The sequence below is a fragment of the Xenopus tropicalis genome, chromosome 1, assembly GCF_000004195.4.
Source record: "Xenopus tropicalis strain Nigerian chromosome 1, UCB_Xtro_10.0, whole genome shotgun sequence".
Lineage (NCBI taxonomy): Eukaryota > Metazoa > Chordata > Amphibia > Anura > Pipidae > Xenopus > Xenopus tropicalis.
Genome location: NC_030677.2, coordinates 57,505,530 through 57,525,107, shown reverse-complemented (window position 1 = coordinate 57,525,107; position 19,578 = coordinate 57,505,530). Strand labels below are relative to the sequence as shown.

Here is a 19,578-nt window from a genome sequence, read left to right as displayed (position 1 = left end):
AAATTAGCACCCCCAATAATTGTAGATTGATCTTTAAGAGAAAGACTCGGAGATTTTGCATATCCCTTTTGTAAACAGCAGGGTCGTAAATATTGAGGACACAGAGGAATCCCAGATTTTTCTGTGGGGCCCAGTAATCTTTGACATTTATCTAGTATAGTATATAAGAACATAAGGGCTGCAACAGACGGGGAGATTAGTCGCTGCGCAACAAATCTCCCTTGTCGTGGGCGACTAATCTCTCCAAAATGCCATCCCACCGGCTAGAATGTAAATCTCCGGTGGGATTTTACCTGCTGCGAATCGATTTGCCGAAATCGTCAAATTTGCCTTGAGAGGAAACGTCGACGATTTTGGTGCAGCATATGCCATCCCACGGGTGATTTACATTCTAGCCGGTGGGATGGCATATCGGGGAGATTAGTTGCCCGCGACAAGGTAGAATTGTTGCGTGGCGAATGGAAGCCAACCCACATCCCATGCATGCATTGCATCCCAGTTTAGTTTTGTCTAGCTTTGCATCAGTGGCATTTTGATTTTTAAATAAATGCCATTCCTGCTTTGTTCTTGGTGTCATTTTAATTTCTAGTCTGATAGAAATAAGATGATGTTGCCCGTTATTCTGTTCCTGCAGCCGCAGAGTTATGGGAACAATTTTTGTCTCAAGCCAAAACGCAAGTATGGAATTACTGGCCACTAAGTGAGGATACTCCCTCCTGTGACCCTTACTAGTGTGTTTTGAAATGCACTTTTCTTTGATATGCATGCTGCTTGAAGGTAGAGAAACAAATAGCAGAACTGTCGGTTAAGAAAAAGATTTGGTTACTCATGTAAAATCAGTCTGATTGTTTGTTTGGGATATGTGAGGTATGTTTCCTTTTAGTTATTTAATAATATGCTGGCAGTTCTTGGACTAAACTTATGGGTGTGTGTGGATGATTGACTTTTGGCTCTTGAGCAGCTGACTAGCTTCCTTCCAGCTGCCACCTCTGAAAGCAAATATGTCCTCCTTCATCTGTCTTGCTTCATAGTAACTACAAGCTAAAGGATTACATCAGTCCATTAACCTTTTTTAACCACAAACACTGCTACCACCTGCCAATTTATTGTTTGAAAATTAATTTATTAATCTTACATACACGTCTAATATAGTCCAGCACACACAGGACAATTAACACATAAATCTTTATTCAAAGTTTCAGCTCAAAAGTGAGAAATTCCTTCATCAGGAATACTCACAAAAACACCTCAGTGATATTTAAAGTAGAAATGGCACCAAAGCACACACAGTGTGATGTCATTAATTCCACCCCCATACAGTATGTGTCACTCATGACATCACCATTCTTGAGGACCTACTGTAGTGTAGTACAGGTATGGGATCCATTAACCAAAAATTTACGAATTACGGAAAGTCCATCTCCCATAGACTCCATTATAAACAAATAATTTTTTAAAATTTTTTAAAAAAAAATTTTTTTTTAAAAATATTTTCCTTTTTCTCTGCAATAATGAAACAGTACCTTGTACTTGATCCCAACTAAGATATAATTAATCCTTATTGAAGGCAAAACAACCCTTTTGGGTTTATTCAATATTTAAATGATTTTTAGCAGACTACATATAACAAAAACAGGTGCACAACAGGTAACAAACCAGCAATGCCAGGGTGCTCAGGAAACCAAATAGTTATATTCAATATAGTCCAGCACACACAGGTCATTCGTGAAAATAATATAAATCTTTGTTCAACATTTTGGATATGTGCAGCAGGGTATGCTTTTCCTACTATATGCTGCAGGGAAAGGTGGGCACATATTTGACAAACCTGCTCCCTGTGCTTGCTTTCCCATTTCCTTGCTAGATGCAATATTCTGTATACATTTGATCAGAGGCAATTTGCACATCAAAACTATATCAACATTTCAGCATTCTGCCTTTTGCTTCAGGACATGTTTTCTGTGTACACACCGGAGCATAACTCTATATTATACTTTGTGCGATGCATCGAAGGCTAAATTATCATGTTTTTGATTGCAAATACAGGTTGGCAAATACAGGTATGGGACCTGTTATCCAGAATGCTCGGGACCAAGGGTATTCAGGATAAGGAATCTTTCCGTAATTTGGATCTTCATACCTTAAGTCTACCAAGAATCAATAAACAATTAAACCCAATAGGATTGTTTTACATCCAGTAAGGATTAATTATATCTTAGTTGGGATCAAATACAAAGTACTGTTTTATTTTTACAGAGAAAAAGGAAATCAATTCTAAAAATCTGAATTATTTGATTAAAATGGAGTCTATGGGGTGCAGGCTTTCCATAATTCTGAGCTTTCTGGATATTGGGTTTCTGGATAAGGGATCCCATACCTCTAATAAAAAATGACAATAACAATAAAATTGTAACTTTACAGCACAATAGTTGATGGGCTGCTGGGGTCAGTGACCCCTATTTGAAAGCTTGAAGTTGAAGGTGAACTGCCTCTTTCATGTAGGAAAAAATGATGACAGAGAACAACATTTTGTTGTATGATTTGTTATTTAGTGAAATTAAAGAACTAGTGAGGGGTTTGTATATAAATGCACTGAGGAAATATATTTACATTATATCTTCCTTATATTTAGCTTTTTTCTTAAAGGAACAGTAACACCTAAAAATGAAAGAGCTTTAAAGTAATAAAAATATAATGCACTGTTGCCCTGCACTGGTAAAACTGGTGTGTTTGCTACAGTAACACTACTATAATTTATATAATAAGCTGCTGTGTAGCCATGGGGGCAGCCATTCAAGCTGGAAAAAAGGAGAAAAGGCACAGGTTACATAGCAGATAACAGATAAGTTCTGTAGAATACAATAGTGTTTTATCTGTTATCTGCTATGTGCCTGTGCCTTTTCTCCTTTGAATGGCTGCCCCCATGGCTACACAGCAGCTTATTTATATAAATTATAGTAGACTTTCTGAAGTAAACACACAACTTTTACCAGTGCAGGGCAGCAGCACATTATATTTTAGTTACTTTTATACACTTTCATTTTTTGGTGTTACTGTTCCTTTAAGGGAGGACAATAAAAGAAAATAATCCTGATGTCTTGTCTGACTGAGGAACAGTTTACTGATCAACCTAAATAGTTGCACTGACTGTCATTTCCAGTGACAGGATCTTTGTGTCCCAGTTTAGAAAGTAGCTGACACTTAAAATTGGAATACCAGAATTCACCCACTGTCTAGGGCTTACAGGCCAAGCGTTGTGTTCCACAGCTAATCCAGCATCTTTTCTGTTAGTTATTATTAAACGAACAATCTGTTTTTAGGCTTTTTTTTTTTTTTAAAGATCAAAAGTATGGGGTTTTTTTTTTAAGTTCCTCGTGTTGCATGAAAATACAAAATGTTCTTTAAACTTGACACAGACAGTAACAATGATGTAACATTTAAGATTTCTTTATATCACCACAGACCTCAGGAATCAGTGCTGGTGGCTTTGCATTGATGGCAATAAGTAGGAATGCACCAAATCCACTATTTTGGGACCCGATTTGTCTGAGTACTAAACCGAAACCAAATCCTAATTTGTGTATGCAAATTAGGCCACAGAGAGGTTAAAGAGAAATTTTCAACTTCTGTGTTTGTAACAAAAAGTCATGTGATTTTAAGGATTTGTATTTGATTTGTATTCTGCTGAAAAAGGCAGAATCTCTAGCAATAAGAAGTATTTATTGTTTTGGTTCTTCCCAATCCCAATTTGTGGTGATCCCTACTCTGTAACAACATCCTATGTGTCTCTCCTTCTTCTACTCTGCACTGAATCCTGGATTAAGTTCAAGATTCAGGTGAATCCAAGGCATATTTTAAGCAGGATTCGGCCTAATCCAAGAGCCTGGCCAAAGCAAATCCGAACCCTATGTGATAAAAAAAAATATGTGTGCTTGCCACAGCATTTTCCCATTACTTTACCACACTTCCTACCTACTCTTCCCAGTTAAAATGTAATTCGGTATTCAGCTGAATCCTTACGCGGGGATTTGGCCGATTACCGAAACTGATGGTTCGGTTAATCCCCTACTCTTTAGCCCCCCTAGTACAATATGAGCTAGGGGTATAAACAGATGACACCTGAGGGCACATTCACTTACCCCAATGCAGTACTTTCGGACACAAATGCCATATTTTTTCCCACTATGCACTTTTATCCCCAGAATTCACGAAACATTGCACTCGCAAGCGGGTTTTGAATCGTATATAATTGCACTGCATCGTAGGGCTGGGCGATATACCGTTTAATACCGAATACCGGTGTTTTTTTGTAAAAACTACATTAATTTTTCAGATACCGCAATACCGGGGTGTCAGTGTACTCACCCGTGCGGGCCGGTCTCGCGCGTGCGTCAAAGCGCACGTACATGTCAAAGCGTGCACGTCCATGACGCACTGACGGCACCGGTTCTGCGCATGTGTGGGGGGTATTTAAACGCCTCCTCCTGTGCTATGTTGTCTGCGGCCTTGCCTGGGAAACTAAGCCTGCCTGATTTACCTTATGACTTTCTGTTGCCGATCCTTCGCTTGCCTGACTCTGATTTTCAATACTGCAGTAATTATTCTCTAATTTATTAGGAAATGGGGTTAACACCTAATCATGCATGGAAAAAAAAAATACCGTCAAATACTGTGACACCGATATAATTTTGAAAAATACCGTGATATAAATTTTTGGTCATACCGCCCAGCTCTACTGCATCGTTCTCTTGTGTGCTCAATTTGTCAAAATAGCCACAACTCTGTGTTTACATTGCTATAAATCAGACACATTTGCGCCAAATATTTTGGTAGTTTGCTTGGCATCCGTTCCCATGTTCACTCATGTCAGTTTGGGTTTTCAGTGAACATTCGTCTGTGCTCGATTCTTTATGCACAAGTGTGTTGAGTCTATTGACCTAGGGTGCTGAGGGAATCCTGGAGCTACCGCCTGGTCAGGAGGTGACAGTAGCTACAGGGTCTGCACAGCAGTGCTCAGTTTGGAATGGTTGGGAGGAAGGAATAAACTATATGGATGTGTGCAGAGCATTTGGATCAAAGTACCTTTAATGAAAGTGGTTTTACATGCAAGTCACTGCCAAAAATAACAAATCGCCCACTGTATTCGTGGATGAAAAAAAACCCAACAAGGAATTAACAAATGTGTATCTAGCTCTAGTTAATTTTATTCTCTATTTCTGTATGGCTCTGCATATAAGCCTCCGTCCTAAGGTATTCATAGATTTCCCAGAAATATTCAGAGCACATTAAGGGCAAAGACATACAGTGCTACTTAGTAGCAGCTACTTGTCACGGCTACAAAGCTCCTGCAATACTGAGCATTGCCTCTGCTATTACACATGTAGAGACAATTATCAGTGTTGTCTATTTTTGGAGCCATGACAGTTGCTACTAGTAGTTCCGTATGTCTTCATCCTAATACACATTAGCATTTGCTCTGAATACATTCCTCCTTCTACCACCAAGGACCGTGTCACTTGAGTACAAATATAATAGTGTAAGAAGTTAAAACTGTTTCCCCTTTTGTCATGTTTTTGCAGTATCACTTCCTCACAGAGTTTCCCAGGCTACTGTAGATTTAGAAATGATACATGTGAAATATACATTTAAAAAAAAAAAAGAAGTTCCATTTAATCTCCTTTTCAAATTGAAATGTACTTAACACATATTTAACAGGTAATTACAAAAACAATTTATTGCAATTCTGTGATTACAAACAACAAATTTAGATGTCCTCTACACAGTTTAAAACTGTGCTTCCATATCTTTTTATTATTTGTTTGTTAGTATTTATTTGTTATTTGGTTTTTTTTCATTTTGTACAACTTCTCCAACCTGGTGTTTTTAATCCCCCCTGGTTGCTAGGGTCAGTACCCCTGACTTGCTTAAAGCCAAAAAGTAGATTCATTTTATTATTTTTCATTTTTCCACTCATTTCTACAGTTTTGAACAGATATAACATCAGGACACTGAACATAGCAGCGCAAAGCCAAACTGAATACCAAAGTTTACAGCATACTAAAAGTCACAATCCAGTAATACCCCTTTAACACATTAGCTTCTTGTTTTTGAGCTTTTTTCAATTAGTCTTCCTTTCTTATTTTTGTGGTATTTAAATTACTAACATTTTTGATCTGTTGCTAAATACAGTAAATGTTTTTTTTGATTAGAGTGACTCCCAACAACCAGTTGTAGACTAGAAAGAAGTAGGTTAGGATGGCTAACAAATGAAAATATAGAAAAGATCAAGAAAAAAGTTGCTTAGGATTGGCAATTATATAATATACTAAACATGAATACAAAGCTGAACTTTGAATTGTAATTCACGGTATCTTGTTGTCCTTGGGTGTTTCTAGATAGGGTCATAACATGTCAGTTCTTTTCTTGGTATGTAAAGCATGAAATATAAACACACAGAATACGCTCTGTTCTTCCTCTGGTCGTTCCCATTCTAAGAATAGAAATCTTTTCCACTCTGGGCTGTGCATAAAAACATTGCCAATAGAATGTTAAAGTAAAATTTTAGTTAGAAAGCTCCTTTTTAACATTTTTTGTTTAACCTTGCCCTATACATTTCATTAAATATGAAAAACATGTCCTAACCCTAATTCATTTGGGAACCAATACATTTCCTTGCAACGTTTATCAGTACATTCAGTTCCAGACTGTATTCACACACATTCTTTCCAACAAGGGACCCACTAGGCAAAGTGCATCCACTGCTACCATTGCTACCAGTGTGTTCTTGGTCACTGGTTTCCTTAGTCCTTATTGAAACAACCGATTTCTAGCTGGCATCATTACAACCATACTCCTCCAACACTGTATATGTTTTATTTATCACATTTCATTTGCAGTCAACAAATTCATTTTTCTTTTCACCCTAACGATCGCAGATCTTGCATTTAGACATTCTCCCATTCCCACCTACTATTTGGATCCGTAATTCGGAAAAAAACAGGATTGGTTGGTGTTGGTGATTAAAGGGTAGTTAACTTTTAGTATGTCATAAAATTGCCTATTCTAAGCAACTTTTCAATTGGTCTTCGTTATTTATTTCTTATAGTTTTTAATCCATTTGCCATTTTCTTCTAACTCTTTGTAGCTTTTAAATGCGGGTCGCAGCCAAAAAACTTGCTCTGAATTCAAATCCTCTCATTCAAACCGCTCCTTGGTCACTAAGGTAATTTGGACCCTAGCAACCAGATAGCTGCTGAAACTCCAAACTGCAGAGCTGCTGAAAAAAAGTGAAATGACTAAAAAAACTGCAAATAATAAAAAAATGAAGACCAACTGCAAACTGTCTTAGAATATTCAGTAATAATCAGTAAAATTACTCTAAACAGCCTCCAGAATTACCTACCTTTGTCCCAGCATCGTTTTCTTTGCTTCCTTGTGCAGTGTGAAGCCCCGCCCCCACTTCCAGTTCAAGTCTTTCATCAAAAAAAAAAAAAAACCCTGCTAATGCACAGACTGGCTCCTGCTGCCTCCAGGCATGCCCAGAAGGCTCTCCACTTGGACAACAGGTAGTCCAATTGAAGAGAGAATTGAACAGGAAGTAGGGGCGGGGCTTCACTCTGCACAAGGAAGCAAAGAAAAACGATCACCTTCTGACTGAGGAACCAGGTCAGAGAGAATGCTGGGACAAAGGTAGGTAATTCTGGAGCCTGTTAAAGTAATTTTCCTGATAGAAAAAAAGGTTTACTTATTCTTTAAGCACTACTGCTGGTGGGTAGGAAATATGCCTCTGGATTTACTATCCTGGTTTGTCTACATACACTTTTTTTCTTTTTTATGTCATTAACAAATCTCTGCTCATACAGTTTAACAGTTTAATAATAACTTGGTCTTTTGAGAACCACACTCCAAGGTATATTGTACAGGCAAGTGTTCTTGTGTTAGAATTTAGTACAGGTATAGGACCCATTATCCAGAATGCTCGGGACCAAGGGTATTCCGGATAAGGGGTCTTTCCGTAATTTGGATCTCAATACCTTAAGTCTACTAAAAAAGCAATAAAACATTAATTAAACCCAATAGGATTGTTTTGCATCCAATAAGGATTAATTATAGCTTAGTTGGAATCAGTTACAAGGTTCTGTTTTATTTCTACATAGAAAAAGGAAATCAGTTTTAAAATTCTGAATTATTTGATTAAAATGGAGTCTATGGGAGACAGGCATTCCGTAATTCGGAGCTTTCTGGATAACGGGTTTCCGGATAAGGGGTCCGATACCTGTAATACAATCCATAAAGTAGACTGCATGATGAGGCCAGAAAGCTTCATTATAAGCTTCAACTTTTGCTTGTTCCTCCTATATTCCCATGCTCCTGCAAGTCTTAATAGTGCTGTGCTGCTCTGGACTGTGTAGCCCTTGAGCTCATTAGAGATACATCTATTATGCTGATGGTACATGTACTGTACGTTCTTAGGCTCTTTCTGGCGCTTCTCCACTGCCTGAAAAATACCAGCCCAGTGTACTGTAGCCCTTACACCTGTTACCTTTTAAATTAAAGAAAAAAGATAGCAAGCACAAGTCCATTATAGCATGTAATACTGTTATATAAAATTATCATGTAATATTAGTTCAGTGCATTTGACACTGAAGTTCAAAACTTAAAAAGGTTTATTTACTGGGGATGGCAATAATGCCCCAGTTGGACCGACCTATGAATTTTTCTATAGCGGCATTGTACTGCCATCTTACTGAATACACAGAATAGTAAAAAAAAAATTTATTATGAGTAAATGTAAAGGTGGCCATACACATTCAGATTTTAGTCTTTGTCCGACAAATGTTCAGATATCGGTTGTATGTTTAAATGCAACAATCTGAAATAAAAGGATAAAGGTGGCCACACATGTGGCGATTTGTGAAGATCGTACAATCAGCCACACACCATTCAGGGCTGAAACGGCAGATAAGGAGGTAGAAACAATAAGATTTCTACCTTCTTCTGCCGATTCAGCGCAGAAGGCAGATTTTGGTCAGGCGCCTTCTATGGCGCCCGATCAAAATCTTTTAACTGGCCCGATCGGCGAGTCGACCGATATCCGCAGACTCCTGCGATATCGGTCGACTCGCCGACTTGCCATACATGCACCGAATATCGTATGAAACCTCGTTTTATATTATACATTATCGGTGTGTGTATGGCCAGCTTAAAGCCCTAAAAGCTGTATGTTTGCTTCAGAGACCCTGCTATAGTTTATATAAACAAAGCTGCATTGTAGCGATGGGGGCAGCTTTTCACATTGAAAAAAGGAGAAAAGGCACATGTTACACAGATAAGCTCTGTAGAATACATTGCCAATCTACACAGCTTATCTATGTGCACATTGCATCTACTGAGTCCAAGACTAGGGCTATGGGCAGTTAGAATTGGTACAGAATTCCTATGTCCTTGCACAAACCAATAATTATAAATTTTACCCTAGGCTGTTGTTGCATTTTAAGAAAGAACTACTGTGTTTTTCATTATGGAGCTCTCATTCTGCTCTTGTTGAAATATACTAACTACATTAAATCTTATTTATTAAGGTGCCCCTGACCCCAGAAGTTGTGCCATCCTAATGTGTGCTCAGGGCAGGAGTTACATGCTGGACTCACTTGTGTATCTGAGCAGTGGGTCTTGTGCCAGGAGGGCTATCAAAGGCACAGTTTTATATACAGTTATATTCTTTTATGCAAGTTTGCAGTTTTAAATTATATTGAAGATCTTTTTCTTTTGCAGGCCTTTCCAATGCACAGAGAAAGTTTGCTAATTCACTCCGTGACTTTAAATTTGAGTTTATCGGAGATGCAGAGACCGATGATGAGAGATGCATTGGTAAGCTGATTGAGAGAGTCTCTGTTTTTCCTAATAATTTTATTATGAATGCTCAGCAAAATGTAATTAATAACATTTTTATTAATTATTTCATTGCAGATGCATCTCTTCAGGAGTTTTCGACTTTTTTACAAAATCTTGAAGAGCAGCGCGAAATAATGGTGAGTAAAATGAATGTGGGATCTGTGAAATAATATTTTGTAATATGCAAAATGTGTACATATTAAAACTTATTTATTACATAGCTTGCCCCCCCTGTTTTTTACTTTTTTACAGTGCTGCATATCGTATTACAGCTGTATAAAAAAGTACATATAAACATAGACAAAATCACCTTTGTTATTTATGGACCTAATCTAAGCAACTTTTCAGTTGGTCTTTCTATTTTATTTTGCACTGTTGCATGATGATGTCCCTTTGTATTCTTCTTCTGTATAGTTTCCAGATTAAAATGCAACAAAATCTTCCCTGTTTGCTATTATCCTTAAGGTCTTTGTTTCCCCTAGAGAAGCATTTATTAGTTATCTTTTCTATTAATCTGTTACAAAATGAAATGCACCTTTGTGACATTTTATTAGAAACTCCACTACAAAGGAAAACTCGTTTGAATAGAAAATTCGAATATCTCAAATTTTTAGAGTTTACAAGCTTGAAAAACTTGAAAAACTCAAGTTTCAGAATATGGCTTGACTTTGCCTGTGACAACTCCCATTGACTTTTATGGAAACAAGCTTTTGGATGGCGAATTTCTGCATTCAAGTTTTAGCACTTAATAAATAAATAGAGGTATAGGACCCATTAACCAGAATGCTCGGGACCAAGGGTATTCCGGATAAGGGGTCTTTCCATAATTTGGATCTCCATACCTTAAGTCTACTAAAAAATCAATAAAACATTAATTAAACCCAATAGGATTGTTTTGCATCCAATAAGGATTAATTATATCTTAGTTGGGATCAATTACAAGGTTCTGTTTTATTACTACAGAGAAAAGGGAAATCAGTTTTAAAATTCTGTATTATTTGATTAAAATGGAGTCTATGGGAGACGGGATTTCCGTAATTCGGAGCTTTCTGGATAATGGGTTTCCGGATAAGGGACCCGATACCCATACCAGACATTCAAGTTTTCAAACCATAACACGAATTCAAATTTTTTAAGCACAAAAAAACTCAAATTGAGAAAAATCAAACTTGACCATTGATAAATCACCCCCTTAGTGTTTTTGATATATTGTATACACTCAGCTTTCAACTTTCACTGTTTCAGATGTTGCAAAATAAGGCCTCTTTGGTTCTATAGCAGTAACTACTATAAACCTTTTATTTTTCTGTGGGTAGTTTTATTCATAACTTTTCCTATTTTTTTTTTTTACTAGCCGTGTTTACTGTTAATCCATCATCACTCAAAAAAAATTTGTTGTTGTGTTTTATAGGCACTAAATGTAAATGAGACCCTGATTAAGCCCTTGGAAAGGTTTCGGAAAGAGCAGTTGGGAGCTGTTAAGGTACGGAGCATTCAATTTATTGATAATTTGTAATGTCTTTAAGTGTCTCTGTAGCCATTACTGTACAGTAAATAGTATAAATGTGTATTCCAACTTGCCAGCAACAAATAATTGAATAGTGATTATTAGGTCGAAGTGGACTAATCAGTCAATTACTTAATGCACACCTATTTAAACCTTTAGAAAAAAAGAACAGCAAATGGTATGTTTAGCATATAATACTTTTTTTTATAGTAAATGTTCACAAAACAGTTTGCACAATTACAATGCATACTATACATGCCGCCAGTTGACTTAAACACAGTGAAACAAAAAAGCAGACACGTATGGATTGCGTTTTCTAAGGTGGTATGTATATTATGTATATATGTGTGTTATACTCACCGCTGTAAGTGGTCTGTGCCCAATGTGAATCTTCTGCTGAGTGCTAGAAATGTTGCTTGCAGCTTCCTCTTGAAAACCCCCCCTTTGATTGGGCTTCAAAATACTCATAAGAAATATAGTGGAAGCACATTAAAATAAACAACATTATAGTGCAATACGTTTTAACCCTTTAGCTGACAGCAACGCACGGCATACATGCTTGCAGAAAAGGGGTATCTTGTTTGGCAGATAAAGGATTCTCTTAAAACTATCTCTCTGCAGATAGTTTGTAGCGATGACAGCCCCCTGGCCAATGAGCCAGGGGGGCTGTCACGATCGCGCAGGACCGACCTCCAAGCAGCAGACTCGATTGCATTGCGTCTGCTGCTTGTCCTGCTTCCTCCTTCCCCCCCCCAGTGCCGCCACCTATTCACTTCCTGCCAGGACTGCAGCACGGAGGACAAGGCAAGCGATCCCTGCTTTTTGCATTTATACACACTTACACACATTTACACACACATACAGTGCCCAATTTAGCACAGTTTTCTTTTCATTTTGCACACTTATATACACACTGTCACACAACTTTTACATGTGTACACACATGTATACGCACACTCACTCACAAACACTTTTTTTTTTAAATTTATTATTTTTTTTTAATTTTACCACTTTTTTTCTTTTCCCTAAAAACTTTATTTTGACAGCGTGACTATTGTATCAGATATTCTGACCACTAATTACGCTGCTGTGTGACTTATTTTGTTGTTTCACTGATTTGCACAATTTTTGTGGTTTTATTACATTTTTTTCCCTGTATTAGTGTTCCTGATCTGTTTTTAGCATAGCTTTGCCATGTGTAACTTTCGTGTAGAAAAATAACTTTACCTATTTTGAATTCATCAGAATGTGTACTTTACAAAAATATATGGTTTTCTGGGGGGTCTTTGTATAGTTAGGGGGTGTTACGGCACATAACACACTGTCGGGGCTCTGTGTGCAAAAGCTGAGTTGGCAGGAGAGAAATCCATATGCGCTATTTTCATTTTGGGATCAGTACATACCACAGACTGTTCAGTAGGCCTCTGGTGTTCCTATTTGGGGTGATTTGCCTTTGTACGCAATAAATTGTGTGAGATAAATGCGGCAAATTGCAACATTTTTAGGCGATTTTCTGAAAAGTCATAGAAACCAATAACTTTAGGAAAGCTTTGCAGATTGGTACTTTGGTGTAGAAAGGACTCTTTACCCATGTTGGATTTGTCAGAATGTGTACTTTCCAAACATATATGATTTTCTGGGTTTTTCTGTACAGTTAGGGGGTCTTACGGCACATAATACGTGGTCATTGGCCTTTTTTTTCAGAAATTTGAGTTGGCAGCTGAGAAAATTCCTATGCACTATTTTCATTTGGGTGCCTCTGTACACCACATACTTTGGTAAATCTTTGCATATTGGACATCAAACTGTTCAGTAGACCGCTGGAATTCATATTTAGGGTGATGTGTTATTATATGTAAGAAATGTTGTCAGATAAATGTGGCAAGAATTTTAGGCTTTTTTTTCAGAAAAGTCATAAAAACCACTAACTTTAGGAAAGCTTTCCAGATTGGTACTTTGGTGTAGAAAGACTTCTTTATGCATGTTGGATTTGTTAGAATGTGTACTTTCCAAAAATATATGGCTTTCTGTGGTAAGCATACTTTTTTGTTGATTTTGCAGGAGCTGAAATGAGAGATCATATGGGGGTATGTTCACATAGGGGCCCCTACATGCCACATACTTAGGTAAACCTATACATATTGGGCATCAAACTGTTCAGGGGACCCCTGGCGTTCATATTCAGGGTGTTTTATCTTGGTTCCTAATACTGTGTGGGAGATAAGATGCTGCAAAATGGAAGCTTTGAGGGGATTTTTGGAGATGTTATCAAAATTGCAAACTTTAGAAAAGCTTTGCAGCTTGGTACTTTGGATTAGAAAAATATGGGTACCCATTTTAGATTCAGAGGAATGTGTACTTTCTAAAAATATGACTTTCTGGGGCGAGCATACTTTTTACTAGCTTTATCCCACATAAAATGATGTAAATGTGTTGTTATCTAAAAACAGCGTTTTATCTATGTAATGCATATATTGGTCATCTAGTATACAACCCATTCCTGCTGACATGAAATCTCCAGCCTCCCACACAACTGAGAAAAGAGCTCCTCTTCTTGTTTCTGTAGCTTTTTCAAGTGCTTTTGTATTTTCAGCCTTGTCCAGTTTGTAGAGATGCAGCTGTGAGAAATTTGCAAAAGTTAGAGATAAATATAACATTTTTATCAAACTGATTCACCTTTTGATTTCACACTTTTTCTGTAGTTGTGCATGCCACCCACTTTATTGGGGTACCAGCCCCATAGTGTGGAACCAACACAAGAAGACATGTACATTTCTTTGTACTCTGCTTATTCTTTATCAAGTCTATAACTATGATTGGTAAAGGAAGTGCACACCTTTTTGGATTCCTTGGGCCATTCATCTTCTTTGTTCAAACATCCACACTCTGCAGTATATATACTGCAGAGTGTGGATGTTTGAACAAAGAAGATGAATTTGGACTCTTTAGAAATCAAGGCACAACTGTAAAATAACAAAAAGAAATATTGGTCTTAGAGGGAATCCTGGTTTACTACCAAATAATCTTTGAGGGAAACAATTTTCTATTAATTCTTTTAGTTATGTAGCATTTTGTCCTTTTTCAGAAAGGAGATGAACTGGGTGTTACTAACATTCCATTCTGTTATTACTGCTTTTGGCTATGACTGCAGTCCTAAAAAAGGAATTTTGACAAAACCTTTATTTGGAAATGCTTGAAAATGGAACAGATTTCTTCCTGTCCTTTGGAAGCTCTTATCTACAAAAACATACTCACAACATGCTGACAAAATAGGCATATAAAGTAAATTTGCCATTCTTTCAAGGCATTTATATGAGACTGTATGTTTTAATAAGGCTCAGTGAAATCTGTTATTTCTGCGAGCATAAAGGATATTGGGCATCTTCAAATGTCGAGCTCACAATAGATGATAAAACACATTTTCACTTCGGTGGCACACGATTGCAGCAGAAGACACTTTAAGTAACAAATTCCTGTGTGCCATAAGTGTTCCTAGGGTGGAAACCAGCAGTGATAGGTAGAAAATTGTCAAATTTCAGTTCTGGTAGAAATCTTCCCAAATGTTCCATAAAAACTAATGACTTGTGGTCGAGGGTTTCCATGGGAATGATTTGAAGAAAATGTCCTTGGTGCCTTGAGCCTGAGATACTCTAGTCAGGCTTTGGTGATAAGGGAATCGTATTTTTGTGCACATATGGTCTAAGTATCAAATGTCTTTAGGACTAGTTTAAGGACCAGCAAGTAGTGAGAGGGTAAATCTTTATTCTAGAACGTAAATATAATTAGATTATTAAAGGATTATGATGTAGTGTTGTCTGTCATGTATGTAGTAAAGATATTGAGACCTTGAAACACCTTGGAAATGCCCATAACTACCTTATACGGTTCCACCATTTTGTATTTAATATTTTTGGCAACAAACTTAAGCCTCTTCTTTTTCAGATCTGTTTGCCAGTAGGAAATATTGGTATTTGCCATCTAAAATTATTCTCAGCTAGTGTAAGCAACTGTCTGCAAGGCTTATAGGTTCCTTCATATAATAATAAAAAAACAACAAAACACAAATACAAGAGTATTGTAGAAATGATACCTATATTGGCTAACAATAAAAATACATTGCAAGCTTTTGGAGCTCTAAGGCCCCTTCATCAGGCAACATACAAATGAGAACTGAAATGGCACAACATTTATACTGATAGATCAGAGAGAAGTGTTTACAAGCAATAAATTAGGAAGTTACAGATAGATAGAGATAACTTGTGAAGATAGTGAAAGTAATTAAGGTTTATTAGGGTGGGTTGTAAATAGTCCAGGGGTCTGGATTCAGTCAGATCAGATAGTGTGACATGAAACCTGACCCCAAATTAAGGCCCTGTCTTAATGTGTTAAATAACTCCATACATTTGAATTCTTAGACCTTTCTCGTTCAGATCCAAAGTTCCCTTTTAGAATTAACACCTTCATGTCCTGAAGCCTGTGGTCCTGATTGCAGAAGTGTTGTCCCACTGGTGTATCACATGCTTTGGTTTTGATCTTATGTCTGTGATGGTTCATCCTTGTGCGCAGTTTTTGCCCTGTTTCTCCAATGTACATTTTCTGTAATTTTCAAGGCTACTCATTCTAAAGCTGGCCATACAAGGGTAGATTTTAGCTACTTAGACTGATATTGCAGATTTTTAGCCTGTGTATGGGCCCTCCCTGATAAATATCTGGACAAATTTTTGGACGGAGACCTTGCCAGCAGACTTGAGCTTTTGGAACAATATAGAAGCCTTAAATGCCATTTAGGGAAGTGGCACAAGGGGAGATTAGTCACATGCGATAAATATTTGTTATTCGTTATGTGCCATCCTACAGCAAGAATGTAAAACGCCAGTGGGATATGTGTCACTTCTGTTTCCTGAAGTCTACCGAAGTTTACTTGCAAGGAAACTTCGGGCCACCTTGGAAAACCAAAGTGACGCATATGCCATCCCACCAGCGATTTACATTCTTGCCTGTGGGATGGCATGTCGGGGAGATTAGTCGCCCGCTATAGGGAAGATTTAACGCGGCCAACTAATCTCCCCATGTGACACTTCCCTAAGGGCGAGGGCAGAAGAAGCGTATATACACACACACACACATATTTATTTACTAAATTCTACTTTTTTTTCCTCTTGATCTACTGTGTATTTCACTCCCTTTTGCATAAGAGCCTCAGTATTAAGTAATTTGAGCAAAAAAACATGAGTTGTAAAAAAAGAAAAATAGGAATGTTAATACATGCCCTCCTAAGACCAGGTTGACTTTCTTACATACACTCATTAAAAACATTCACATATGCAGTGAATTACAGTGGTATTATCTCTCTTTAAGAAATCTAGATAATTTTTAACAGATGAACTAATATAAATCAAATTCATTTGATCAGCATGGACTGTATGTGAGCCACATTCTTATTCTCTTCCATTAAATATGTGTATTTTCTGGTGGTGTCCTCCATGTTTATGAATAAAGGTGGCAATACACATTCAGATTTTAGTCTTCTTCCGACGAACGTTTGGATATTGGTCGTAAGTTTAAATGAAATGATCTAAAACTAACATTCAGACTGAAATTGTAGGATAAAGCCCTTGAAATACAAATTGAATGATGTTCTGAATATGAAATAATTGGCAGACGCCAATCGTACAAAAGTGACTTCTATTGTAGGTCCCCCAAGGATATTGTCAGATACACAATACATGCACAGGTTTCATCATTATCTGACCAAAATGTTCTAACCAGTTCGATCAACTAAACGACCGATAAATCACACACAGTCCGAAAAACATACAAAACTAGGTTTTGTACGATTTTATCAGTATGTGTATGGCCAGCTTAAGACCTGAACCTCGGCTTCTTTTATAATCCATAACTATGATGCTCATAATGTAGCCTTGTCTGTTTAAAGGGGATCTGTCACCCTAAGAAATAACTTCAAATTATTTTCTATATTGCTAGTTGAGCAAAATAAATTTTACTTACTCTGTATAAATAATATAAATCTTGTTTCCTTCTGTCTTGGAATTACTCAATCAAAGCAAGCAGGCAGGCACCATTTTGTGGACACTGTAATGAAAGCAAGCTTTGTATCATGCCAAAATCTTGTTTCTGTGCCAGTATGGAGGACCAGATGCCCATGCCCATGCACTGGCTACACAATTACATGATGATGAGGAGGAAGGGAAAAAGGGAGATGTGCAGTGACATCTACATAGTGCTGAATGGAAAGCTAAAGTTATTGCCTGCCCAAGCAATATATGATTGACAGCTGGGATTTTTAAATGCCTTTATAATGGGTTTGGATGTGTTAATATAAAAATTAATTTGAGGTTCATGTTTAATTTTAAAAGGACTTTTATTATACAGCTTTTTATGTCTGAGAGACAGGTCCTCTTTAAATGTTCAAAAATATAAATAAGGTGTACGTTTCCAAAATGTTATTTAATCCTATTTATCATTTATTATAGGAATTAAAAAAGAAATTTGACAAAGACACAGAAAAGAACTACAGCCTTCTGGATAAACATTTAAGCTTGTCAGCTAAGAAAAAAGAACCACAGCTTCAAGAGGTAGGCTTGTCCCATGAATGCTTTGTGCCTGGAAAGAATTCATATTCCATTCTCATTCTGTAGTGATTTGTATATTACAGTGTTTATCATGTACTTAACATGCTAAGGCAGGCAAAATGGGGATGTTATGTTACACAGCACCTTGCTCACTCAGCAGAGATTTTGACTGCTGAAGGTAAACCACAAGTTTCCTGTCCGTTCTTTGATCCTGTGCCATCTGCTGCAGCACCATGTCTGCTTTCATTTTAACCAGGGTTTTCTTGGGTACGGCAAGAATTCCTATGACTTGTGAGCTTTTGCTCAGTGTAATTTCCATTATTTGTCTTTCTGTGATTGATAACATTTTTATTTCTTGCAAAGCAATCTTGAGAGCAGAGATTGGATTAGATTCAGTAAAATACAGTACACATTTCTATTTGCTTATCTTCTGAATTCAACAGAGGCTATAATAAAATTAATAAGTTTATCAACAAAAAATAGATTTTCCAGGTCTGCTTAAGATAACAACATGATCCTTATGAAAATGCAGTTGCTTTCAAACAGAAGCGCTGGTCCCCCTGACTGGAGGTCATAGAACAGAGGGTTATTATCTTTTATCTTTTAATTAGAACTTAGGTAATGTGACCGTCTCAGTGTATTTTCTTATAAAGTTAACTTTGCTATAACCTAAAGGGGAGTGGGGGTATATACGCAGGCCACTGCTTTAATTGTTTTAATAATGTATAATGTAATATCCACATCTCTTTCATATACAGTCAAACTTCATTTTGACATGCTTACGATTCCCGCACAGTAGGGAAGGCATTAAAGACAGGACTCATTCGTGGCCTGTGCCCTCTGCTGCCCCCTATCACCTATGGAGCACCTATGGAATACTCCCCTCCTGTCCCTCATAAATTTAACACAGGGCAGTGTGCATATTACAGAAAACAGGCGCATTGTGTTTATTTGCACATTTTTAAATCCCTGTAATGTTCCATGTTATGAATCAGCCTTAGGGTGGTTTTGCAAATGCTGGCCCATAGTGTTGCATTAACGCTGTAGGTAAACCTACCTTTGTGTGTATATATAATTGTTTTATATTGTATAAGTATACCTCTTCAGGGAAAAAAAATGTTTAGCTCTTCTAAAGGGGATGTGCCATTTTCTGGTGATGCTTTTGTTACAAGTTATTCCATTCCAAAATCAGTTTTTCCTGCATCTTAAAGCTCAACAAATCATGGCCTATGTCATTGTTCGCTTGCAGGCTATGAGTAAGATTTGCTTCCTGGTAAAACTGATAATGACCACAAGCAGTGAAAAGTGAGTTATCAATACTTTCTTGTCAGTACAATAGTTTTTGAATTAGGAACGAAATGGCAGAGCTATCATCCTAACCTGGTGTGAGTTCTACAGCAAATCTCTTTGAGGATTATCATTTACACTGACATTTCTGAAATCTTTCCCATGTGGGACCTTGCTGTGTCTGAGGTGCAACAAATGATTTTTAAGTAAAAACAAAAAAATCTGTCTAAAAATAAGTTTATATGCTGATTACTTGTTCTATAAATTGTCTCATCATTAAAGGCTTCAAAACATTTT

The 19,578-nt window shown here is 37.1% G+C and overlaps 1 protein-coding gene across 1 annotated transcript in view; it reads left to right on the top strand.

The window, feature by feature from the left end:
- arhgap10 (Rho GTPase activating protein 10) overlaps positions 1-19,578 on the top strand; it is a 110,323-nt gene that overhangs the window by 18,198 nt on the left and 72,547 nt on the right. Inside the window, exons 2-5 of the mRNA XM_002933502.4 lie at positions 9,775-9,870; positions 9,970-10,031; positions 11,306-11,377; positions 17,896-17,997. Of these exons, the coding sequence (XP_002933548.2) occupies positions 9,775-9,870; positions 9,970-10,031; positions 11,306-11,377; positions 17,896-17,997 (332 nt within the window). The remainder of the gene's footprint in view (positions 1-9,774; positions 9,871-9,969; positions 10,032-11,305; positions 11,378-17,895; positions 17,998-19,578) is intronic.